Source organism: Neovison vison, chromosome 2 (genome assembly GCF_020171115.1).
Source record: "Neovison vison isolate M4711 chromosome 2, ASM_NN_V1, whole genome shotgun sequence".
NCBI lineage: Eukaryota > Metazoa > Chordata > Mammalia > Carnivora > Mustelidae > Neogale > Neogale vison.
In genome coordinates this window covers 11,022,437-11,047,660 of record NC_058092.1, presented here as the reverse complement: position 1 = coordinate 11,047,660, position 25,224 = coordinate 11,022,437, and the positions used below count along the sequence as shown (strand labels likewise).

General features: G+C 52.2%; 1 protein-coding gene across 1 annotated transcript in view; it reads right to left on the bottom strand.

Moving 5' to 3' along the window:
* FHAD1 (forkhead associated phosphopeptide binding domain 1) overlaps positions 1 to 25,224 on the bottom strand; it is a 127,122-nt gene that overhangs the window by 4,619 nt on the left and 97,279 nt on the right. Inside the window, exons 20-32 of the mRNA XM_044236741.1 lie at positions 23,316 to 23,489; positions 21,150 to 21,375; positions 19,888 to 19,972; positions 19,243 to 19,349; positions 17,405 to 17,564; positions 16,075 to 16,207; positions 12,707 to 12,836; positions 11,733 to 11,857; positions 9,111 to 9,203; positions 8,459 to 8,679; positions 7,778 to 7,943; positions 2,946 to 3,026; positions 344 to 397 (exon numbers count right to left, since the gene is read on the bottom strand). Of these exons, the coding sequence (XP_044092676.1) occupies positions 344 to 397; positions 2,946 to 3,026; positions 7,778 to 7,943; positions 8,459 to 8,679; positions 9,111 to 9,203; positions 11,733 to 11,857; positions 12,707 to 12,836; positions 16,075 to 16,207; positions 17,405 to 17,564; positions 19,243 to 19,349; positions 19,888 to 19,972; positions 21,150 to 21,375; positions 23,316 to 23,489 (1,755 nt within the window). The remainder of the gene's footprint in view (positions 1 to 343; positions 398 to 2,945; positions 3,027 to 7,777; positions 7,944 to 8,458; positions 8,680 to 9,110; positions 9,204 to 11,732; positions 11,858 to 12,706; positions 12,837 to 16,074; positions 16,208 to 17,404; positions 17,565 to 19,242; positions 19,350 to 19,887; positions 19,973 to 21,149; positions 21,376 to 23,315; positions 23,490 to 25,224) is intronic.

Here is a 25,224-nt window from a genome sequence, read left to right as displayed (position 1 = left end):
CAAGGCGCCTGCAATGTGTCAGGTTTATTAACCAGAGGGCGATCACCTGAAGGAGGGGAGGCAGGGCTCACCTGGGTGTTCAGATCGGCAACGAGTTCCAGCTCTCTTACCTAGCTGCGCGGCTCTGGACGAGGAACGAGAAGTCTCTGAGTTTCAGACACCTCCTCTGCTCACGGGGGACTAACACAATGCGTACCCCTAGTGCTGTTGTGAAGACTGAGAAGCGCTGGTGCCTGGCCGTGCTAAATGCTCAGTGCGTAACTGCGGGTGTGTGGGGGGGGTCTTATTGTCAACCCGGGGTTCCTGCGGAAGTCCTACTGCTTCCTCTGTCCTCCCAGCTCACCTGGGGACTTGAATTCTGCATCTTGTTCTTCACCGTCTCTACAAACATTCGTCTCTTGAACACAGAAAGAATATTGACGTTTAGCTTGTTTTCTTCTTTCCCTTTTGCATCAGAGGAAAGTGGTTCCCCCGCCCCCTCCACTTTCAGATGTTGCCCATTTGGAAGGACTGTTGGGCCTTCCTAGGGGTGGGGCGTGGGGTGAGCATGTGCTCTGAGGAAGCAGGCCTGGCTTTCCCGCGGCCACACCGTCCTGCTGGGTTGTCTGTCCTAGGGATGTCTGTTCTGGATTCCAGAGGATTCTGAGAGGGGGAGCCTTGTCAAGCAAGGTTCCCTGGAGGATGACTGCCATCCTCCTGGGGGGCAAGTCAGCTTTGGGTAGAAGCAGAGCCTCCTAGATCAGGGGAGGGGCTGAAGACGTGGCTTTCTACCTAGGATCCCAGCGGCCCGGGGAGGAAGCCGCAGTGGCTGACCTCCCTGTCAGGGGCTGTGGGCGCTTGCTGGGGAGTCAGTCTCCTGGCGAATCTGGAGCTCGCCCTTCCCCTGGGGTTTCATGACTGCTGCTGACCCTGGTCTCCTCAAGACCCTGCACCTCAGGACAGTTCGCTGAAAAAGGAGCATGTCCTAGGCGCTGGGCACCCGACAGAGAAGCGCGAGCTGGGGCCTCCCTCGCAGACCTACACTCCAGTAGGTGCTGGGGCAGGGGTGTGGGGAAGGGGGTGTCTCTCAGAGAGTCCTGAGCCCCTCGGGAGGCTCCAGCCAGACACCTACAGGGGCTGGGGAACTAACAGCCGTGGGTGGAGTGAGCTGGGCGGGGAGGGCGGCAAACCCACAAGCCCAGGGCCTTTCTAAGGGGCCTGGAGAGAGCAGCTGTGGGACTGCGGGCCTAGAAGCCCCAGATCTTCAAAGTTGCACATAGAAGCCAGAAATCTAGAGTATTTTGTGAAAGTGCCCTAATTGGAAATGTTACTTAAAAAAAAAAGACACCCCCCCCCCAAAAAAAAGAAAACCCATGAGCCAAATGAAACGCCTCTGTGGGCTGCCATTCTGTGACATCTGCTTCGGAGCCTGCCTCCTTGGCTTCCAGGCTCCGTCAGAGCGGCGGGCGGACTTGCCAGATGAAACACGGGGTGCCCCGTCAAACTTGACTTTCAGAGTGCAAAGGGATCATCTTTTTAGTCTAAGTACGTCTCATGCAATATTTGGGGCATACTTATACTAAATAACTATTTGTTGTTTATCTGAAATTCCAGTTTAACTGGGCGTCCTGTTTTGTTTTCTTGCCCCTAGATCTGGCAAGTCTACGGGGTATTCACAAAAGTCATGGAGGAAGTGTGCAGGGAGGCCCCAGCTCGCCATCTTTTGGAGAGGGCATGGGTACTTGGAAGTCTCTTCCATTCCCAGAAAAAGGTGCCAAGTTGCCCTTAAAGCAACCGTCTAAGAAGGCTCAGGGGCTGTATTTAACTGAGTCGCCCTCTGGCCTGCAGCCACTCAGCATTCATCACAAGCTCCGCCAAGAGGAGCTAAGCTTAGAAGACAGTCACCAACCAAATTCCCAGGTAGCTGTAAAGCAGTGATTTTTAAACCAGCAGCCTCCCTTCCTTTTTTCCATCCCCACCCCCAGCAGAATGTTTTAAGCAAAATCCCATGAGGAACTTGGCATATGAAGCAGGTAAAGGAGAACTTTTCTGGGGGAAACAAGAACAATGTGTATGTGTGGGGGGTAAGGTGGAGGGGGATGCTGAGAATCACTCTCTTCTATGGCACCCAGGGGCTCTAGAGAACCCCAGTTTGAGCACCGCTCCAAAATGTTTTCCTTGGATTAAGTCCAGCCAGTGGATGGCTGGACAATGAAGGGCAGATCCTGGCCTCTCTGGACACCTGCTTTTCCTGAACTTTCCCTGAACTCACTGGGCTATAATGAGTCTGTCTCAAGAACTGTCCTCAGACGCGGCCAGCCAACATTACAACGTTCTTCTTAGGGATGTTGTTCCTTATATCATACACTGTCCTCTCTAGGGGAAAACCCAGCACCACCCTTATTCTAAGAACACTTCTGAGCATTGCCTCCATGGAGCTCACAGACACTGCGAGCTCGGGGTCTGTGCACTCCAGCTCCCACTGGCTGCCGGAAAGCCCAGTCAAGTGCGGCCTTGCTCTCGGCCGGTAAGAAGGTCCTTCGAGTTGGCACTTTCCTCCTCACTCCTGGCTCTATTTTGTGCCCACTTTCCTCCCCTTCTTGCACCAACTTATTTCATTCTAAGGGCAGAGGGGTTCCTGGGACTCCCCACTCCTCTCTTCTTTTCTTATGACCTGGCTCCAAGTCCCCGGGTCACTTAGTGCTCAGGGAGCTTGCTCTGCCAAAACCGCACTTGACCTTCCCCCGACCTTACCTCCAGATAGTGGGCTGGAGGCCCGCCTGTGTCTCAGGTTCATTTGCTCAGACTGCAGGCAAGGGAGGGGCAGGTGCGGGGGAAGGGGAGGGGGTGGAGGTGTGTGGGTGATCCTGGCACAGCACAAGGGGCTCGTACCCCCACCAGGTTCTACCCTGTGAACATGCTGTATCTACCTTGTGTCGCTGTGAGAGCAGAAGACCTCTCCATACCTGCCTCTCTTTCTCTTTGAAGGAACAGTTGCAAGGTGTTGATTCTTTTGCATTTCTCTGTTCGTGATCCTCTAAACGTTCCTGAGTGAAAATAGCAGGTGAGCAAGAGAGCGTTCAATGTGTCTGGTCCTGTTCCATTTTGGGACGCACTTCCGAGGTTTCTGGGAGACCCTGGGGCTCACTGGAGTTGGTGGGCAGTGGATGAAGGGTGGGGAGGGCCCCCACCCCCTACCCACCCGCAGTACCGTCCTAACCACGTTTTACTTTCTTGTCCTCGCATGGGCCAAAGGGTACCACCCCTACCCCTGCCTACCCCGGTCCCCACACTACATGGGATCTACCAATTTCTAGTTCTTGGTCAAAATCAAGCAAGTAACACTGAGCTAATCTGGGTCTTGAGAATGCCTGGGCCCAAGACAGTTTTGGAGGATCCTGATTTAAATAAGATAGTGATGACATCGATGACGCATGTTGAGTTGTTCTGTGTGCCAAGGACCTTGTATCCACTCTCCCCTTCAAGCGAACGCACGAAGCGGGATGCCGCCTTTACTACCACCTTCCAGATGAAGGATCCGAGCTGGTTAAGCACAAGGAAGGTCCAGCCCCACCAACGTTGTGGCCACGCCCCTTGGCCAGGACCTGATTGGCTGTAGGCTTGATTGGCAGGAGAACTGAGGAGCTTGCCCAGCCAGACTCCAGCCTTTCTCACACTTGAAGCCCTAATAAAGGGCGGGGAAGGGGCATGCGTGCTTCCAAATGGCAACTTCTGTGCATTTAAAAATTTCCTCTTGGGGCGCCTGGGTGGCTCAGTGGGTTAAAGCCTCTGCTTTCGGCTCGGGTCATGATCTCAGGGTCCTGGGATCGGGCCCCTCATCGGGCTCTCTGCTCAGCAGGGAGCCTACTTCCCCCTTTCTCTGCCTGCCTCTCTGCCTACTGTGATCTCTCTCTCTCTGTGTCAAATAAATAAATAAAATCTTTAAAAAAAATAAAAATAAAAATTTCCTCTTGAAAATTCCAGCTTTAACCCATTCATAAAAAGGATCTGAGCTCTTCTTGGCCATGGCCCTGGCTGTATTCACCAGTCGTAAAGGAGCTTCGCAGAAAAGCTGCTGGCTCCAGGCGGCCCGGGAGAGCGCCCTGGGGTCTGTGGCCGGTGTCCGGGGCAGGAAGCTCTTGGACAGAAATGCAGGCCTCTCCCTACCCGTCCGAAGTTGTTCCCCCATAGTAACCATGCTTGCTAGCACCGGGATCTGTCGACATTATGTCACTTAACCCTCTCCATCCAGTTGTTACTGTTTTTGGCAGTGGTTGTCCCGGACTCTGAGATCCAAGGGTCACTCCGAGCCAGAGGTGGGGCTTAAACCCTCTTTGTCAGACTCCCGGTCTCCTGAGGCTGCCTCTGAACTGAGAGTCACAGCTGCCTTATCTAGCGATGTGGGAAGTGGAGGCGACTGAGCACCGCCTGGGCCACTGTCGCATGGAGGATGGAGGGAGCTCGAGTTCAGAGTGGGTGAACGCGAGGTTCTCTGGGAATGCCCAGCCCTGAAGCTTTCATATCAAGTCTCACCGTCACAGCCAAAGGTATGAGCATGGAAGTGTGATTCCAGCAAGTTCAGCTTGGTGAAGAGATGACCAAACATGCAAACTAAAAACTACATCTTACTTTGAAAAAAAATTTTTTTGAGGGTACTGGTTTGGAGCTCAAAGGGAGTAATTTCATTACCTAGTGGTTCAACCCCCGCTTCTCTATGAATGGGTGAACTTTTATACATGAGACTGGAAACATTAAGGGTCCTTGTGAAAATGTTGGGCGTAAAACTTAAAAAGGAATCCTATTTTCCTTGAACTTCCATTTCAAGGATGGCTATACTCCTTGGCAGGAACTGTGGCCAAGACAGACGTATACAAGTTCCCTTTAGAATCCAGCAAAACTTTAAAATTTATGGGTTTTTATTTCCCGACACACAGGAATTTCTGACAACGTACTAATAGCAAACCTTAAATGCGAACCCAAGCGCTGGAATGAAAACGGCAGGAACGATGTCGAGTGGAGGGTGAAGGGAAGGAGGCTCCTAGAAAGGTACGCGCAGAGAGCACCAGGTGTGGAGAAGCGGACGGAGCTGGGGAGGGCACGTGGCGCGGAGGTAGTCCCCTTTCTGTTGCGGGGCAGCGAGGTGACGCTGCTCTCTGCCAGCCTCTCTGAATGGGCGGCTGGGCGCCAGCATCCCTCGAAGGGTCCATGGGAGAGATGAAGCGTGCAGTGTGGGGCAGGTGCCCGCCACTCGGGAAGTGCTACTGAATCATCAGCGCGGCCGTGATTGTGGCTACAGTTTTCGTAATGTTTCCCTAAACTGTGAAGTCCCTGAATTTGAATGTTCCCAGCTCCAGCTCTTCTGGGGACACAGAGGCAGGTTCAACTTGGCCATCTTAGACCCTCCCGCACAGAAGGATGTCTAGTGTCCGACAGGCTGGCAAGGCCCTTGCATTGTGTATGAATGAGGCAGCTCATGAATAATGCATGCAGAGCCTGATTATGTAAATCCTCAGGTTTCCTTACATTTTTAGCCAGCACATGACAATGGCCTTTTTGGGCCCTTTGCTGTCCCATTCTGTGGTCTGGTGTTTCGGCTTTGGGGACTAGCCTGCCAAGTCCTGGGGAGGACCAGGATGGGGGGGGGAGCCTGAGGGAGGGGTGACCTCTCCAGAGTGTGCATCAAAGGAAAAGTCAGAGCTCTGTCACTGGCCCAGCTCTCCCTGACTTTGCGTGGTGTGAAAGGAAATTGTCCTGAAGCCTGAAGCCTGTGATGTTTAATTCAGAGCCATGGATGCTAGGAACCCCGCATCTGGGGCTCCCTGAGAGCAGGGTGGCTGCTTTCATTTCCAGGGCTATAGGCCAGGGAGCCTGTTGTCTGGAGGGTTTGCAGGATAAAGGAGGGCAACTTCCTGCAAGGAACTGATCTAACCAGAGCCTCCTGGTTGGGGGGGAGGGCATCCTTCGAGAGCCTTCTGCGGCTTGGCCTCCTTAGAGCTCATACAGGCAACACACACATAAACATGCACACGTGCAAACGCACATACAAACATACACACAGAAACACACAGCGCAGATGCGTGCACACTTTTATACTCTTGCACACACGCCAGCACACATGCACAAATACACAGCCCTGAGTCAGGAAAACCAACATTTACAAGAAGAATGGAGAGAGGCCAGCAGAGAACACAGGAACTAGGGTCAGAGGTCCCGGGGCTGGGTCTAGCTCCGCTTACCAGCTACAGTGTGAACTTGGGCAAGTCTCTTAACTTTCCGAGGCTCGGTTTCCTCATCTGTAAAAGGGGGGTCCTCAGAGCAACCCGGCCAAGCTACCAAGGCATTAGTAACCCCGATTGGGGCTGCAAGGCCCAGGGGCCGCCCGTGCCTTTGGATGGTCACGAGATGGCAATTGTGGTAATTTTCCTTGTTTGCCTGATCTTAGCCTTGAGACCTGCTCTACCTCTGGCAAGAGTTAAGAATGAGGGAGAGTCTGGTTGGGAAATGGGTGCAGGGTGAGGGCTCCTGGGTATAAGCTGCAGAGAAGACAGGAGAGCCACTCTGCCGACCACCGGGCCGGCCCAGGTCTGCTGGGGCACTTCCAAAGCATTTGTTTGGGTGCGGGTCATGGTGCCTGGTTGTCAGCCTCGACTCGCCTGGGTCTGAGGCAAAGCCTGCCCCGGCCACCACAAGGGCAGGCCTCTAGCCACGTGGAGGACAGCAGTGTCCACCTGCCGGGGCCAGGCCCTGGGCTGATGCTTTAGAGGCAGCACAAGTGTCCCTCAGCTTCTGAAACCACATGGCCCGTGAGTTCACACTGCAAGAGCTTGGACAGGGAGGGTGCCTGCCTCGTGAGCAGCCTTCCCAACAACCCTGCAAGGCAGGTGCCCTCAACTCCAGTTCCTGGTGAGGAAGCAAGGCTCAGAGAGGGGACTGGATTTGCATGAAGCCACAGGGTTAGCGAGTGGGGGGATCTGAACCCAGGACTGACAGAGGAGATAACAAGGCAAGGGGTGGAGGTGGCTTGGGCTGGATCATCAGCCTGAGTCTCGAATCTTGGTTTCTCAAGGTGATGTTTCTACCCAGTTCATGCTGCGAGACAGATTTCTCCTCCTCCTGTCCTTCCTCTGGGGTTCCTAGAGCCCGGAACACACACCCGCCCATGCCTCTGGTACACACACTCTGACTCTCCTTTGCAACTTGGTGTGGGAGTCACCACTTGGAAAGCACGCGCGGAGTGCTCTGGGCTGGATGGGTGCCCGCCTCTGGGTGCCATAGCCTGAGCACCTGTTAGGCAGGGACTTTCAATCCTTAAATCATCCTGAAGTCAGCTCTTTACCTGTCTGTTCTGCACTAAAGGATCTGGTCTTCAAGGACATCCATCCATCATCCCCCACTCCTCCATCCAAACATCCGATATTTACTGGATGCCACCTATGTTCCCAGCACTCAGAACAGTGAACCCAAATCTTAATTCACAGATCTCTTGTTCATCTATGTATCCCTATCACCTGGAAGAACCTAAAAATTCAAACAATAGCTACGATTTGAAAAGATACAGATGAGCTAGATTGTGAGTTTCAGAGAGGTTGAGGAACCCACCTGGGGTGACCCAGTAAGTGGTAGAGCTCGGATCTGACGCTAGGTGCATCTGAGATACTAAAGCCATTCTGTCGTCTCCCTTTGCCTTAGTAGCTGCGTTCTGTGCTGCCCACACCCCCTGGGCCCTCCCTTCGCTGTTTCTAAAGGGAGCCAAGGGGCCCGCAGCCTCCGAGGTTTGCCCCAGGCCAGGAGCCCTCACCTTCTGCTGCCGGATGGCCCTGTTGATCCGCTTCTCCTGGTGCAGCTGGTGCTCCGTGCGCTGCAGAGCCTCCTTCAGCAGAGCCTTCTCCTCCGCCTCCTTGTAGATGCTGTCCTCCAGCTTCGCCATCTGCGACTGGTACATCTGCACGGACACTTTGCTCTGCCTGAACGCACGGGACAGACACAGTTGGTTTTCCCCTCCTCTTTCTCAACCGTGTCCCCAAACTGGGAGGGTCTCAGAACGCTTCTGTCTGCGGCTAACTTGGTGGCTTCATGGCGAGCAGATGTGGGGCGTAGAGAGTAGAACGAATAGCCCACTGGGTACCTAGTGCAGCAGGAGAGTATGCTGCCAGACCCCCCCATTTCCCAGGGAGGGCACAGGGGAACTGCGGCCACTGGAATAGGGCAAGCTGTGGAAAGTATGTAAGGGGAGCCCTAAGTCGAGATTCGTAAGAGGTGCAGCTCATTTGTGGAGAGACAGAACGAACACTGAGCACCTTGGCCGCCGCTTTCTCACGGACAGACTGCCTCTGTCGGGCCCTAGTCATCGCCCCCCGCACCCCCAGCCTCTGCTCCCTTCCCCCAAGTCCTCTGCCTGCCCCGGACCTGTGTGTCCCTGCCCTGAGGTTCAGCCGTGAGAACGGACAGCTGGCCCTTTTTGCGTGGTCACTGGCAGTACCTGAGCTGTTCAATGTCTTTCTCGTATCCTCTCAAAAGCTCTTCTTTTCTTTCCAGCCGGTTCTTGAGTTGGGTGATCTTATCGAACACCAGATCGAGGTCCCTTTGTCGGAGCTGGTTGACTCTCTCTCTCTCTTTGGCGGAGAGGTATTTCATGGATATGTGACCGGACATGTCCTTGATGTTCATCAGACTCCCGAGGGTCTTGCTCATGTCCATGTACTGTAAGGAAAGCGTCGGCTGGTAAAGGGCCTGGCCCAAGGCTGCTGGTGGCTGCTTTGAGGAAGCCAACATCTAATTCTGTGTTGTTCATTCTCTACAATTGCCGAGAACACAGCTGTGCTTGGAAGCCAGAGCTGCTGGGCTTTGCAGTAAGACTTTCATTTACTCCACATCCCTTTACTCTATGCCTTTTTGAGAACCAGGAGGAAAAGTGACAGCAGGCGTAAACATTCATTCTAACTGCCTAGTTTTTCAAGGAATTGGACTATGCCATGTCTGACCCATGCTGGGAGAGTAGATGGGTCTTGCGGAGCTATTATTACAACTAAATACACGTGTGAGGTTGCTGTTTAGTTATACTGTCTGGAGGTTAACGGTGACTGCGGGGGACCCAGCTTGGGACAGGAGGGGACGGTGCTGTAGGTACCTACCAGCTTTTCACTGAGATCTAAAGCCTCAGCCACATCCATTTTCCCTGACTTTTCCATGGGCGGGATGGCTGAGTTGGCAAGGCCACTCTGAGGCTGAAATGAAAAAGAGGTGAAAACTCCCTTGGCAAGCCATTGTGAATGTCTCTATCCTGGAGCCGAAACACCGTGGTTACCAAAGAATGACTCGAGAGAGCTGATTTTCGTTTCACTTCCTGACCAGCCCGTCTGATTCCTCTGTTAACTGCTTCCTGGTAACTGTGCTCCCACCCTTCAGAGCGGGAGTCTCACTTGCCTTGTTCTCTGGTTCCTTACTGTCTGTCTTCCCTCTGGACCAGCGGCTCTCAGTCAAGGGTGATTTCGTCCACCCTCTCCTGCACGCCCCAGGACTTCTGTCAATGCCAGGATACATTTTGGTTGTTGCAACTTGAGGTAGGGAGTGCTACTGGCATCCAGAGGGTGGAGGGCAAGGATGCTGCTAACCATCCTACAGTACACAGGATGGCCTCCCAAACAAAGAATTACCTGCCCCCAAACACCCATAGTGCTCAGGTTGAGAAGCCCTAGTCTAGATGACAAGCTTCATAAAAACGGAGGTCATGTTGCTCCTTGCTCACTATTCCATTTCTTGTGCCCAGCATGGCACCTGACACAGAGTGGCCGAGAAAATAGCTTTCCTCCTTTTATTAAAGGAATCTCATTTTTTAGGCAACAGAAACTATACTGTCACCAAATGTGGCCAAACCTTCTCCCAGTGCTGGAAGCTGCCGGCCAAGCATCCCTTCAGACCCACTCCAGAAACAATGCCCAATGGTGTTCCCAGCTGTGCACTCACAACCAGCCTCTCAGCCGTCTGGCTGCTCAAAGTCCCTACTGACTGGACGGAAAAGCCACCAGACCGATCAGGGAGTCTGAAGGACCACAAATAGCTGTAATAAATCTCCCTAAAAAGCAAACTGGGTTTTAAGTGCTTGCCACGAGCATCTCTTGGCCCACAGCATTTGCTGGCACTCTACTGTAAACCTCTGAGATAAAAAAAACCCAACTACAAAAATGTAAAGGCTCAGAAAGTGATTATGATAGACAAGCGTGGGCTATTTGTCTCTATGTCTGTAGCGCTAGCATGAAGGAGGGGATTTGACAATGACAGAGCATGAACTACCACTCAGCATCCCCAGCCCTGGGTAGTGTCCTCTGTACCCCGCTCCGGGATCCCCTTCTTTTCCTGATGGTGACCTAAGGCAGAGTCTGATCTACAAGGTTCAATCACACAGTCCCCATGCCCTTCTCTGCAGACTAGCAGGGAGCTAGACACAGGCCTGGGTCCATCAGAGATTATGCTGTGACCTTGGGTGACATACTTGGCTGCCTGAAGTCTTAACTTTCCTTATCTGTAGAATGGGCATTATGATCGTAACCCCAGCACAAGGCTGTTGGGAGGGCCGAATGATAAATGATGGCTTAGCCCAGATGTCAGTGAGCCTTCCTCCTACTCCTTCTCTTCTTTTAATTTCCATTATTGGCAACCTTGGAGGATTGAGGTCTTCTGAGCAGGTTGGGGGCTCTCCTGCTCTGTGGTATTGATCGTGGCATAGGGTCAGTGCTAGGCGGGAAGGTAAATCTTGGAAGCAGGTCAGGATATGAGAGCCCGCTGAGCTCCCACCTGGAGACTGCTCCTCTACTTCCAGCTTCAGAGAACGAGAGCTTATCCAGAAAGCCAACACATTCCTAAAGACCCACATCCCTACAAGTGTCTGGAGAGATTGTGCAGGAGAATGCTGGTACAGCATGATGACTTTGTTATGGCTTCTGAAAGCCCCTGCCCAGTTTAGGTCCCGCTGTGGCAGCAAGCCATGCCCAGCGGGTTCTGTGACTGACGCTGACCTGAGGTGTCCACTGTCAAGTGTCAATCAATCAGGCGCCCATCAAATATCCATTTAGGGTACAGGGCATCTTCAACATAACAGTCAAATCCCTTCTGAAAATCCTAGCAAATAAAACTATTTCCATTAAGAGAGGAAGTTTTTCTCAAGGGACACTATCTAAATACCATTAAACAATCCTAACAGCTATCACTTATTGTTTGCTGTGAGCCAGACGTGGGGATAAGCACTTAGCCCAGCCACCTCTAGGTTCTCAACAGTTCACAGCTGGGAAGGGGAGGCCCAGGAAGGCTAGGAGCCTGCCTGAGGTCACGCAGGTGGCCAGGCTAGCATTCTGACACGGGTCCCTCTGTCTCCACTGCTATTCTATGTGTTCATGCTTCGCAGTTCGCTGTGAAAAGCAAACTTCAGGCAAACTCATGGCATAATGTTAAAAATCAGCCTGTTGAATATTTCCTGCAGGATATATATATAACACATCACGTGGAAAGGAGGGCCCGCCAGACACCACTTGGGACCACTGTTTTAACACGCTGGGCATGAATGGAAAGCAACCTCTCTGTTCAGACCTGGGGCTGCTGGTTCGGCAAAGCCCTGAGGAGGCGGTGCAGACGCTGGGCTCCCAGGGAGGCCTGGCCCCGAACCACTGACGTGCGCGGCCGTGCCAGGGCTCCCGGCTAGCGTCTGCCCTCGCGCCCACCCTCTCCACGTGTCACTGCAGAGAGAAACGTTCTTTGGTTACCGCTGCGATCTCTATTCTTGAGAGAGCTGGCATATCAGGTTTTGCGTCCAATAATTTCTGGACATTTTTTTCCATTCTGACCGTCTTTAAGTCTAGATAGGATTCAGTCAGCGGGTCTTTATGATCTATAAAATAAATAATTGAGAGTCAAAAGAAAGGGTCAGGAAGAAGTTATTGCATGTAATAATCACAGTTGCCAGGGTGCCTGGGTGGCTCAGTGGGTTAAGCCTCTGACTTCAGCTCACGTCATGATTAGGGTCCTGGGATTGAGCCCCGTGATGGGGGTCCCCGCTCACAGCCGGGAGTCTGCTGCTCCCTTTCCCTCTGCCTCTCCCCTCACCAGTTCATGCCCCCCACCCCTCTTAAATAAATAAAATCACAGATGCTGTTTCCTGGACCTTCCTGCAGGCCAGCGCTGATCTCCACCACCCTCCCTTGGCAGGTGAGAAATAGGCCCAGACGGGTAAATGGCTTGTCCAAGGTCACACATAGCTAGCAGGCGGTTGGGGCCTCTTAGGAGCCAGTGCTGAGACACGGAGGGTGAACTCTCAGCCACAGGAGCAAGGACGGAACTTGAACCCCAGCTTCTGGGTCCTAGCCCAGCACTACCCCCAGCAGCAGGTGCAGTGTCTTGAGAATGCCATCCCTTCTAAACAGAGTATTCTAGGAGGTTCCCCAAGGCTGATCCTCACACTGTTAGTCCATGACAAAGTTCCCACCAGGCCACAGCGAAATAAGAAAAAGGACAATGTAGTGAGTTTTTCATGAAATCCCATTTATTTAAGATCAAGGCTTGCCCTTGACTCTGAGATCATGCCTGCCATCTTTCCTTGTATTACAACGTCCTTTCGGTTATGAAGTGATGGGACAGAAGACGGTGGTCCTGGCCGAGTGTCAGTGCCCAGAGTGACCTCTAGAGCCTGGGGCTCAGGGATCTGAGCAGGGAGAGGGAGACCAGCAGGGAGAGCACTTACTTGATAAGCGGGCCTTCTCGAGCTCCTTAATTCGTGCACGCAGTTCAGACAAGGCCTTTTTCTGACGCTGAATGATTTCCTCATGTCGGGACCCTTTGCACTTGGCCCCGAGATCACTGAAGGATTGTTCCTGTAGCCAGAATGGTGCAGAGGACAGCTTTGTTAGGGGTCAGAATTTCTCTATCCCTTATATTCCGAGAAACACGTACAACTCATGACTAGCAGAGACCCTGTCACTTAGTACCTTGGAAGCTACTGTAAGGGGAGTCAGCGCAGAAGGAATTTAAATTTTTCATTTCAAATATAAAGTCACATCTAGGAAGATTTCCAACTCTTTTACCTACTTAGCATATCTATGAATAAAGCCCCTCTCTGTGTTCCCTCCCCGTGTTTTATATTTTCTTCTAATATTCTTCTAAGCTTGGGTTTCCATTTGTTGTCATTTGGGTCTTGCCTCAGAATAATCACATCAAATTCTGCTCCAGGAGGGGCATTTTTAGATAAGAACACATGGTACTTTCTTCTTGACTGCCAATAAGGATGGCTCTTTAATATTTGCTAGGGGGAATTTGACAGATTGGCTCCCGGTTGGTCTGGAGAAAGGGAGACCTTCCTTTGAAACTTCTGGAGGTCCTACTGTCCAACAGACCCTTCCGGGATGAGGGGCGGGTTCCACTTCTTGCACTCTCCAATATGCCGGCCACCAGGCACAGAGCTAGCATAGAGCTTATGAAGGGCATAGACAAGGAGAGGTCTTCTCTCTCTTTTAAGGGTCATGTGCACCTTTCAGATTTAGAAGAATGGAAGGTTGCAACTTTTGGAAAAATTCCCAGAGTCACAAAAATTTGCATACAGGGGTGTCTGGGTGACTCAGTTGGTTGAGTGTCTGACTCTTGATTTTGGCTCAGGTCATGATTTCAGGGTCCTAGGACTGTGCCCTGCATCGGGGTCCTCACTCAGATGGGAGTCTGCTGGAGGATTCTCTCTCTCCCTCTCCCTCTGCCCCTCCCCGCTGCTCTCTCTCTCTCAAATACATATTTTAAAAATTTGCATACAGATTCTGGAGGTTCAGGGCCTCCCGAAGCCCAGTAATAGATTCTATGTGTCACATGGGCTCTGTGAGAGCCAAGTCTTTTGTCTCCACTGGAGACTGTGGTGTTCCCAGGGCCCACACTGTGCCCGAGCTTAGTAGTTGGTTAACAATTATGGAGCCTGAATGAAATGAGGTCAGAAACAGGAGTGGGAAGGAGCTTGTTCCAGCTTTCTGGCTGGGACCAGGGCTCAGCAGCAAAAGGAAGGGGGTTCTCCACCCGTGGCTGCATTCAGTAGGACCTCACTTGACCCTGACACTGTCTTCAGCCTGCTGAGAGTCTCTGTGGCTGGTCCACTCTTCTCGGGTTGATTCTACACAGACCCCGCTGTCTTTGAGGATGTATGTTTGCCCCAGAATGGGTGTATATGTGTGTGTGTGTGTGTAAGAGTGTGGAGGGGAGGGAAGGGTCCACTGACCTGTGGGTAGGGCAGCCACAGCAGCAAGGCTCGGTGACGGCTGTTATTCTATCTGCAGATTATGCCTGAGCTCGATGTGACCCTTACTCAGGGCTCTTCTGGGAATTTGTTTATTTAGAGAAGAAAATGGAGATTCTTTCTCATACAACTCTGAAGCCCTCTGACCCACTCTGGCTTAGGAAGCAGGAAGTGGCCTGAGTTTGGAAAGCCGATCTGAGAAAGAACAAATACTTTTTTCCTTTTATCTTGCAGCCTCCCTCCCCCATCCTCTCTGGTCAATGCTGCCTCAAAGGGAAACTATCATCTCGGCGTCTCGTGGACAGTCCGTTCTAGCAAACTCATGTGGAGTTGGAGGGAGTCTGGTGTGAGCAGGAGCCCTCTGCGGCCTCCGCTGTGCCCAGCCTGGGCCTGACATACAGCAGACACTCAGTGGTTGTTGGAGTGAACAAGTATGGGCTGGGTCCTGCGCAGAGAGCTTGGGAATCCGACAGGTCTGAGGCAGGGGCGAACCTCACTCCTGGCCCCACAGAGTGCAGGGCTCGGGACCGCTGGGGCTGCCCCGAGCACCTTCAGCTTCTGTGAAGGTGCTCTGGACAGTGATGGTGCCAAGGACAGCTGGCGGGGCCGCCGCGCCCTCTCGTTCACGCTGCGTGCGGCCCCGGCTCACTGCTGTTTGGCAGGGGAACGGCATCTTTGAGAAAGCAGGAAGGCAAGCTGACACATTTGGCCCTGTTTCCAAGTGAAAATCCAAAGCCCATTACTGAAATGCCCTGTTCTCCAGTTTCATAAAGCAAAGAGGAAAAGGATGTCCCTGGACTCCAGGAAAGCGGAGGCCTCGAGGAACCACTGTCCCCCGCAGTCAGCCTTCCTGGGACCACGGGAAGCATCACAGCCCCCGCTGCAGGGCAGAGCGGGAGGGCCACCTTCGGGTGCAGCGTGGAGAAGGCTATTCTCACTCGGAGACACGCTCCCTGGGTTCTGTGTAGCCGAGACATCCAGGCGTGCAAAGGCTTCTGGGCAGGCGCCCCGAGAAGAGCCACCGCAAGACAGGCATGGAGCAGAACTGGTACGGTTCTTTGGGCAGATCGTCTGGCCCTGTCATGCACAATTTGGGATGCCCTCTGGACCCAGCATTTTCACATCCGGGAATCTGTTCTACATACACACCCGCAAGGACATTAACTATGACAGCATGGATAGTCAATGTCCATCAACGGGGAACCCGGCGTGGACAAGAGGGAATGCAGTGAAATTCTATGCACCCAATTAAAAGAATGGCTCTTTTATTAAAGAAGATAGCTTTTATACAGTGTTCAGTGGGAAAAAATCACGTTGTAGAATATACGTGGCTTAATACCATTATTTTGCAGAAAGTTCTATTGAATAAACATGCATATATGGATTATGTGTGTTTTGTGCATAAATAAAATTTCTCTCTCTAAGGCCCCACGTGGTGGTAGCTGACATGACTCCTACTTTTCCCAACGAGCCAGCCGGCGTACCATGACCTCCCTGGGGTCAGAGTTTCTGGGTGCAGGAGTCCCACCCGGGGATGGAACCCAGGCGGCCTGGAGCAGAGGCGGACCTTCGCACACTGCAGGGTCACGCCTGTGTGAGGAGGGTGGGCGGTCTCTGTGAGGAGAAGGACTGCCGGTGCACAGGCCGAACTGCCGATCACCGTGACCTCCAGTGGCTGTGTGTGTGTTGGGGGGGACTCCCGCTGTCACCGTGCGTATTTCCCATAAGCAAGCCACATTTTTGGAACTTAGAATGAAAATATTTTCAGAAGCAAAGACAGGCACAGTCAGGCTCTTTTTGAACGCCATGCCCCTGCGTGGCCAGGCCCCAGCGGCGCTCACCTCTTGACTGCTCAGGAGAATTTCCGTGTGGACCGGTTCTATCTGCACTGAGATGTCACACATCTTGGCCGCATTCCTGGGCTTCTGTTCCTTCTCCTTGTACAGCTGGACTCTGTGTTTCTCTTGAGAGGCCCTAGGGGAGAGAAGATGAGTCACCAGCCAGCAGAATGGCCAGCAACCTGAGGTCCCAGGAACCACAAGCGACCTTTGGAACCACTGGCAGAACAGAAAAAGGAACTCCATTTGTATAGGTCACTGAAGCCTTCAGGTCTGCGAGTGCCCTGCCCACAGATTTCTAGAGTACTTAGTTTCAGGGGACTTCTGAAATCATGGCCAGGGCAGCAGACACCTGTCCACCCTTGTTCCCACAGTAAGTCTGCGGGACACCTGCTGGGGCATTTACTGGGGTATCTACTGTGTGTCTGTTCTAACACTTTGTATGTGTTGACACATACAACACATACAACACATGTGTTGTATGACAGTCCCATGAGCTGGGGGCTCTCGTTGCCTCATTTCACAGGCAAGGAAGCGACAAAAGCAATTTGCCCATGGTCATGAAGCTTGCCAGCGAAGGTGGCTGGCTTTGAATCGGGGAAGCCTGTGTCTTTAACCACCATGTGAATATGTCTTGGCCAGGAGCCATGAGGCATATGAAGCTTCAGGGTAGTCACAAGATGTGGATTTTACTCAACCTTTCTTGGAGAAAACATTCCTCTTATGTCAAAATAAGGATAAGTTGTGGATGAAACTGCAAAGTCATATACAGTTTTTAGCCTAATCCATGGAATGACAATGAAATTTCACATTTATTTTAAGCTGACTTCTTTTACCCCAGTTTATACATTTGTTCAGTCAATATTTACAAAGTTCCCTCCGGGCCTGCCAGGCACTGTGTGAATGCTAGGGAGTCAACAGCAGGCAAGGTCTCTATGGGGGTCCTTACAGGGAAGGCAGACAGCGAAACAGGCCACAGCAGCCTGGCTGTGTGAGAGGGATGGAGCGCAGGGGCTGAGAGACCCCAGGCAGTGTCGGAGCCCTTGGCTGTGTTTGGTGAGTGTAAGTGATGAGGGGCTCCCTCAAGAAGGGGCATTAAGCTGAGACCTGTCCTCTGGAATACTCGGCAGGAATGCTTGAGAGGCACAGAATTAAGCAAACTCTGTTTTAAATGATAAATGAAACACATGCTGTCCGTCCATCTGTCCATCTGTCCGTCTGTCCATCCATCCATTCATCCCTTCAACATTTACCCAGTGACCTCCATGTGCGAGGCTCCCTGGGCACTTGGGGGTGGCTGGGCTCCCTACACCAGGAGGGCCTTCCCGCACACCTGAGCGTCTCCTTGAGGACCCCCAGCTCCCTGTCCTTCCTTTCCACCAGGCCGGTCAGCTGCGCCATCTTTTCCCTGAGCGCTCTCAGCTCGCTGCTTTGCTGCTGGACCAGCGACACGTTCCGCTCCAGTTCCATCTTCTGCTTTTCATTAAGCTCCCCTGGGAGAGAAGGAAAGCTGGTGGGGGGTGGGGGACGGTCTCCTGCCTCGGGGCTTTGCCAGGGCCACAGCCGATTGGCCAGGCCTACAAGAACCATGCGGTGGGTCCCCCGTCCAGGAATTCTCATGGTGGTGGGTGGCGTTAGTGACAGCCATGGGGATCTTCCTGTGTCTTAGCAAATGACAGCAAATCTCTGCCTGACCCCGGCGTTCCAGAAGCTGTCGGGGCCTTGCCTCTGCATCTGTGGCATTTCGGGGCTCCCTGGTTGACCTTCGGCTGTCTGCCTCTAGGTCTATTTGCCTAAGGGTGTTCTTTCTATGGCCTCTGGGGTCTGCTCGGCTCCTGGGTCTGCCAGGTGCATCAGCCTCCACCTGAGACAGGTGAGACTGGAATTCACAGCCCGGTTCCCTCACCCCTGCAGAATTCAGCTCCAGCTGCCCGCTCGCCCCTGCCGGACAACACAGCTCTCTTTGGCTTCGTCCCTTTCCTGCCTCTGGTCCACTTCCACTGCTGCTAGTTCCCGGGATCACCTCTCAAATACACTGCCGGCAGCGGCAGCATGACCTCAGGGTCAGCCTCTGGCAAAACCCAAACGGAGACACCTGCATCACCCCAAATTTTCACAGCAACCCTCAGGTGAGCTACTGGCCATGCCTCCACTTCCCAGAGGCAGAAACAGGCTCAGAGATGTAAAGGCACTTGCCGAAACTCATGGGACTAAAAAAAAATAGCAGATCAGAAATCGGATCCAATGTTTCCCAGTTCTAGAACTGGACCTGCTATCCTCTCTACTCCACTGTTTCATACTTTAGTGTGAAAATCACTCTTTGGGGCACCTGGGTGGCTCAGTAGTTAATTGTCTGCCTTCGGCTTGGGTCATGATCCTGGGCTTTAAATCTTTAAAAAAACACAAAACAATCAATCTTTGAAAAATTCAGCCATAAATGTCCTGGGGGCATTGAGAGTATAGCCACAGGGGGAGCAAATACCACTGAAGGTTTGGGGGTGCACAGGGATTGAGATGGGCACAAGAAGAGTCTCCTCACCCTCCCTCCACTTCCCCAAACTGAGTTCTGTCTCCTGACTTCCGCCTGCCTGTGCCTTTTGGCTTGATGGAGGCTGGGGTTGGGAAGGGGAAGATGGCTGTAAGAAGCAAAAGAGGGGAGGCAGAAACAAAAGGACAGGGTTGGGTGGGGAGCAGAGAGAAAGAGCAAAGTGGGACCCTTCAGCTAGACTGGTTCGTGGTCTTTGGTCCCCAGTGTAGGTGGCTGCTGTGTCCAGCCAGCTCTAGAAAGCAGGCATATTGTAGGTGGTTTTATACCAGAGGAAGGGGAGGCGAGGAGAGAGTACCTTGTTCTAGGTCCCAGAGATGTGGGATGCTGGGCTTTGTGCCCTCCCTCCCAGACTTTGCCTCCAGAGACAAATCCTCTGAAGCAAAAGGGGATTTTTCCCAAAAAAGAAAGCTGCATTTCAACACAGAGGTCTGAGCCCTCTGAGAATGGTCCCCGCGGCCCCCTGACTGGGCATCTGTCCTGCTGACCGAGGTACAAATGCTCCAATGCTGTGACCACCCAGGAAAGCAGGTCAGCAGGATTTTTAATGCTAAGCTTTCTTAAGCCTGTTCTTTCCTTTCTCGAAGCGGGTCAGGAAGTCAAGAGATGCAGGCAATCATACAAACCTCTCAGATCTGACATTCGGTTGTGAGCTTCTGTGAGGTTTTTCCTTAACCTCATGATGACCTCCTGCTGAGATAGGATTTCCTTCTGAGCGGCCAGAAGATCCCCTCTGAAACTCACAAAGAGGGCCCAAGTCAGCTTACCTCAGGCCCTGGGATGTCCCCAGTACCTGGAAGGGCCCAGCTAGAATCACCAAGTGCTCCTCCTTCAGTGTGGGGCCTCGGGATACCAGTCCCAGCAAGGGGGAGAAGCATGCTCTTTAAAAATTCTCAAAGCAAAAATTCATTTCCATGTCAAAAAAAAAAAAATTACAGGGAGATAAGACAGAGGATCCCAGCTGGGTTCAGTCTGAGGCTGAGCGATGACAAATAGTGGCTTACTTCACAAGCGATTAAGTTAAGGTGCACCAAGGGGGTGGGACTTGCCCAGAGCCACACACCTGCAAGGGGCTGAGTTGGCATCTGAACAAAGAGCCACCCAGATCTTTCCATGACATCATCCTGACCTTCTAGAGGATAGAGAAATTCAGATGACAGTGAGAAGACCCCAGACTCGACTCCTTCTTTCCAGGTTCCAATTATGTGGCCGGAAGTGGGGGTTGGGGGCTGGTCTCTGGCCCAGTGTGCACACACCCCTCAGGTACTCACATCAAGGTGTCACACACTTCGTCTTTGACACTGCTGTCCACTGGAGGCGTCGGTGGGGGGTCTCGCCGCATTACCTCCTCCTGGGCTGAATCAGAGGAGCCCGTGAGGGTCATTATAGTCTGCAAGCAGCCACTGCTCTCCTTCCCGGGGGCTTATAAACACATCTGCATCTTTTCCAACTTAGCCACCCCCCTACAGCCTGCCACTTTCTCTGCCTAATGAGCCCCACCATGGGTTCTGTGGGACAGGATGGGACCCCCTATGCAGGAGCTCATGAAGTCTTTGCAGCTACTCAATGAATAAGGGATCATGAACTCCACTTATAGGGGAGGAAAGGGGGATAGGAGGGACAGAACCTGGCAGTTCTGGGAAACTGAGTCTCGCTCCATGCCTGGGCCATGGTGCCCTCTTCCTCCTGGGTCACCTGTCAGGGCCATCATTTGATGAACAGCAGGGACCCTGCCTGGCCTGTCCATACGGAATCCCCAGTGCCTAGAATAAGCTTGGGACCTAACAGATGCTCAACAAAGAGTGACAAGTGAATGAAAGCATGAAGTGAGCCCCGCCATCTTGTCAGCTGGCTGCAGACCAGGACCATGTTTCTCAATCAGGGCTGAGTTTGCCTCCCTACCCCCAAGGGGACACCTGGCAATGTCCGCAGATGTTTCTGGTAGTCACACTGGGGTGGGGAGTGCTGCTGGCATTCGATAACGTGGCTGAGCAACACTGGCCTCAACTCCAGAGACCTCAACTTCCAGAACTCTCTCCCAAGAGCTCAGCATCTCCGCAGTACATAGCGTCGCCTTGGTCATTTAGGGCAAGTATGTGCTCACAACCCTGAATTCTTTTCTTAGCCCCTTTTGGATTTCTTTTTAAAGCTGGTTATGAAAAGCTGTTAGACAAAGTCGCAAACTCCAGAGGGCAAAAAGAAAGGCCCTGCACGGGATGTTTTCATGCGGAAAAGACACTCGGTGGCATGCCGCTTTGTCGCCCCTCGGCAGCCTGGCAGCCTGTGCGTCTCTGCTGGCTCACTGGCTTGGCACAAAGGACATCCCGTCTAGTTGCTGTGACCTCTGTCTAACCTGGGCCTCGAGGGTCCCAAACCTTGTTGTGTAATGGGAAGAAAATGGTGTCCCAGGGGAAAATGGAACATTCAGGCGAGGTGTGGCCTTTTCTGGCCCATCATCAGCGTGTGGGGACCCACGGGATAATCAGAACCTGCCCTGAACGCTACGATTTCTGCAGCTTCTCTTTGGACTGACCTGGGTCGCTGTCCTTCAATGTTGCAATCTCTCCTTCTATTTTTTTATGGTGCTCGGTCACTTTTTGGAGTCTTTCTTCGAGGCTCACGATAGTCTGGGAGTGCTGTTTGATTTGCTCCTTATATTCCCTGATTTCTGTTTCAAATCCATGCTTCTGGGAGTCCTGTTCTTCCTGGAGGGCCTTCACTGTCTGCTGTTGCAGCTGTATCCGCTCCTCCATGACGAGCTGGGGAAGCAGGGAAGTCATTAGCACGGTCTCGGGAGCCGGGCATGATGCCAAAGGTGACAATATCAGTATGCCCCCTTTGCACCCACAGGCATGGAACCGGACCCATCTCAGGGCCTTTGCACGCACTGTTCTCTCTGCCCGGTACTCTCCTTCCCCCAGCTCCTTGCATGGCTGACTCCTTCTCGTGTTTCATGTCTCAAGTCCAATGTCACCTCCTGAGAGAAGCCCTTCCTGGACTGCCTGTCTAGAGGAGAAGACTGAGACACTTTCTATTCCATCTTCTGCTTTCTTTTTCCATGACATGCTTATCGCCATCTGAACGATCTTATTTATTTACCATTCCCACAGAATGGGAGCTCCAGGAGAGCAGAAACTTACTTTTCCTTATTTACCAATGTACCCACAGCACCAGTGCCTACATCCCTGCCACAGTATCTAGACCTAAATGCTCAATAAGTATTTGTTGACTTAAAGAATGAACACTTTTAAAAGAAAAAGAGAATGAATTTGTATTTCTTTCTTTAATTTCTTTTTATTTTTTAAAGTCAGTGCCATGCCCAGCTTGAAGGCCAACAAGGGGCTTGAACTCATGACCCTGAGATCAAGACAGAGCTGAGATCGAGAGTCGTATGCTTACCGTATGCTTAGTCGTATGGTGACCAAGCTACCCAGTCACCCCAAATTTCTATTTCTTAAAAGTCAAAATTCCCAATCATCACCAAGAGGGGAGCTGGACCCCTTCCCGCAGCCGCCCTGTCCTTCCTGAGGCTCTTCTTGGGGCTTCTCAATGCCTCCTCCTTGCTCCCCTCCTGCTTCTCCGACTACTCCTTCCCAGCTCTCCTGACATCAGTCTCCTGCTCCTCATTCCTGGATGACATATTGGGCCGCAGCCCCCGATCCTGAAACTCAGGCCCACACACCGTTTTAGTGATCATGCCTCCTCTACACTGAGATGTCTTATCTTGCTTTCTCCCCCAAATCTACTGGACCACCAAAAGTTTGGGGCACATTTGGACTTTGCTGCCCCACCCTCGCCTCAGTCTGAATTCTTTCCCCAGAAGACAGACCCTCCCTGATAAAAGCCACTCTGACCTCCATAGTCCTGCCACCATGTCACCCACAGGCCATCCATACGCTGGGTGCCCTGGCTCGAAGCCCAGCCCCTCCCTCTCCTTGGTGCTCAAGTCCCCTCCATCAGCTTTCGAGTCCTGCCATGTCTCGCGTCTGTCCTTACGGACATTCCTTCCTGCCCGCTCCTGTGCCACCGCGAGGCTGCAGCATGACTCGGGCTACAGACACAGCCACCATGTGCCACAGCCCAAGCTGGCCTCCCCAACTCCAGTCCCTCTCACGTTCACTTTGTGCATTTCGGCCAGATGAGTCCTCGTGACGTCCTTGCCCACAGACCTGTTGGTTCAATGTATGGATGATAAATGTGTACACTATTGAGCCCTGATGGTGGAGGGCCGTGAATGCCGAGCTAAAATTTTAAAACATTATCTTCAAGTCTGTGGAATAGTCGCTGATTACCAAGGTCTGGGGCTGCTCAGCCCCTCAGTCTGATCCTGTGAGGACCCTGTATTACAACATCTTAGAATGCCTGGAGAGAGAGCACTATAGCCTCTGTTTGCCTTTCCTTTGAGACCAGTGCCTCTCAATAACGAGTGATTTTGCCCCCAAGAGGACATTTGGCGAAAGCTGAAGACACTGTGGGCTGACACGTGTGGAGGGAGGATGCTACTAGCATCGAGCAGGTAGAGACCTGGGGCGATGTTATGCACCCCGCGCCACACGGCTGTGCACGAGAAAGGGTGATTCAGCCTGGGGCACCAGCAGCAGCCGGGCTGAGAGCCCCTGGGCTAAGTCCCGGGTCCTCCTGGCATTGTGATCCTTCATTGAGGGAAAGACTCTCCTGTCCCCAGAAGGCACCAACTCACCATTTTTGCCTTGGTGGTTTCCAGTTCAGCTAACGTTTCATTTAATTTCATGCTGAGGTTCTCTGCTCTTAGGCTCTCGGCTGTCTTGCTTTTCTGAGTTTCTTCTACCATGGCCAGTGCATCATTTAATTTATTATTCAAAACGCCTTCTTTTTGCACTTTTAAATCTATTTCCTGGACAAACAGCAAACATCAAATTAGCAGAAATTTGGGAATGAGTATTTACCCTAGCTGTTCCCGTCCTGGCCCCCGTTTTCAGAGAGGAGGTGAATTCTATTCTGTTAATGTCCCTTTTTCAGCGCAAAGTCCATGCTTTCTCTGGAAGGTTCCAATTGTCATAGAGCTCTCTTTTCTCTCCAGCTGAGGCTGTCTCCTTGTGATTTCTGGTCTCTGAGCTCAGTTCTGTCACCTGGAGTGCACTGAGTAAGTTTTACTTCTCTTTTATGAGTCAGCCCTTTAAATATTTGAGGAGGGCTGTCATGTCTCTCTCTAAATCTATTTTCCAGGATAAATGTGCTGAGGTTCTTCTCCCTTTTGCCCCAGGATCTGCCTACAGCACCCTTCCCTGGCTTCGGCGGGAAGGCCTACCCGCTTCCCTCTGGGCTGCAGCAAGGTCGACCTTGCATACTTCGTCCCTCCTCCTGGATCCACTCTGCCAGCCCTGGACTCCCCAGATTCTACTCTCCTCCAGGAGCCCCTCCTCAGACCACAAAGAATAGAAGCTTTGTGACTGGTCCTGGGTCGGGGGTGGGGGCACTTCATGAACTTTCTTTACTTACTTGACTTTATTTTAAAAAAAGATTATTTATTTGAGCGAGTGAGAGAGAGCACGCATTCATGAGCGGGGTGGAGTGTCGAGGGACAGAGGGAGAAGCAGTCTCCCGCTGAGTAGGGACCCCGATGTGGGACTTGATCCCAGGACCCTGGGATCATGAGCTGAAGGCAGACGCATAACCGTCTGAGCCAGCCAGGTGCCTCACTTGATTTATTTTGAAAGAGCAGTTTTGGGCTCACAGCAGAATTGAGAGAAGAATACAGAGCTCTCTTATTTGCTCTCTCCCCCCACAACGGAAGAGTCCCCATCATCAACATCCCGCACCAGATACCTTTGCTCCAACTGATAAACATGCACTGACATATCACAGTCACTAGAAGTCCGCAGTTTACGCTAGGGTTCACTCAGTGCTGTACACTCGACAGGTCTAAGCAAATGTACAATGACACATTTCCACCCTTCTAGTATCCTGCAGAGGAATTTCACTGCCCTGAAAATCCCCTATGCTCCATGTTGTCCTCCCTTCCCTCCACCAACCCCTGGCCTTCTGTCTCCCTAGTTCTGCCTTTTCCAGAATGTCACAGACTCGGAATCATACCGTATGAGGGTTTTTCACAAACATTATTTCATCTGATGTAAAACAGTTGTCCATGAGATGTAGTGCTGGGTCCGCTCAGCCTTGGCTGCTGGCAGGGTAAACTGGTATGACCTTTTTTGGAGGATCATTTGGGAATGTGTGTCAAGAGGCCGAAAAAGTCTACACCCTGTGACCCAGCGATAACACTTTTGGGAATCTGTCCTAAGGACGTAAACTGCACACTTTCATAAGGACTGATACGCGGGGCTGTCCAGCCAAGCATTTTTAACTTGAGTGAGAAACAGCCCCGGGGCCCAAGCATAGGGTACAGGTCAACAAATTGGGGTCCACCCAACGCAGTGCAAACCCTGGTAGCTAGCCGTCCAGGGCAGGTCGTGGAAGAACGCTGCATGCCGTGGAGACGTTTCGATAATGCATTCGGTTAAAATACAGCATCCAGGTCCGTGTGCAAGTGCAACAGGGTCAATCACTGTCATAAAGCAGGTGTGCTGACGTCTGTAATAAGGATCAACGTGTAGATGGTCTGGGAGGAAGCA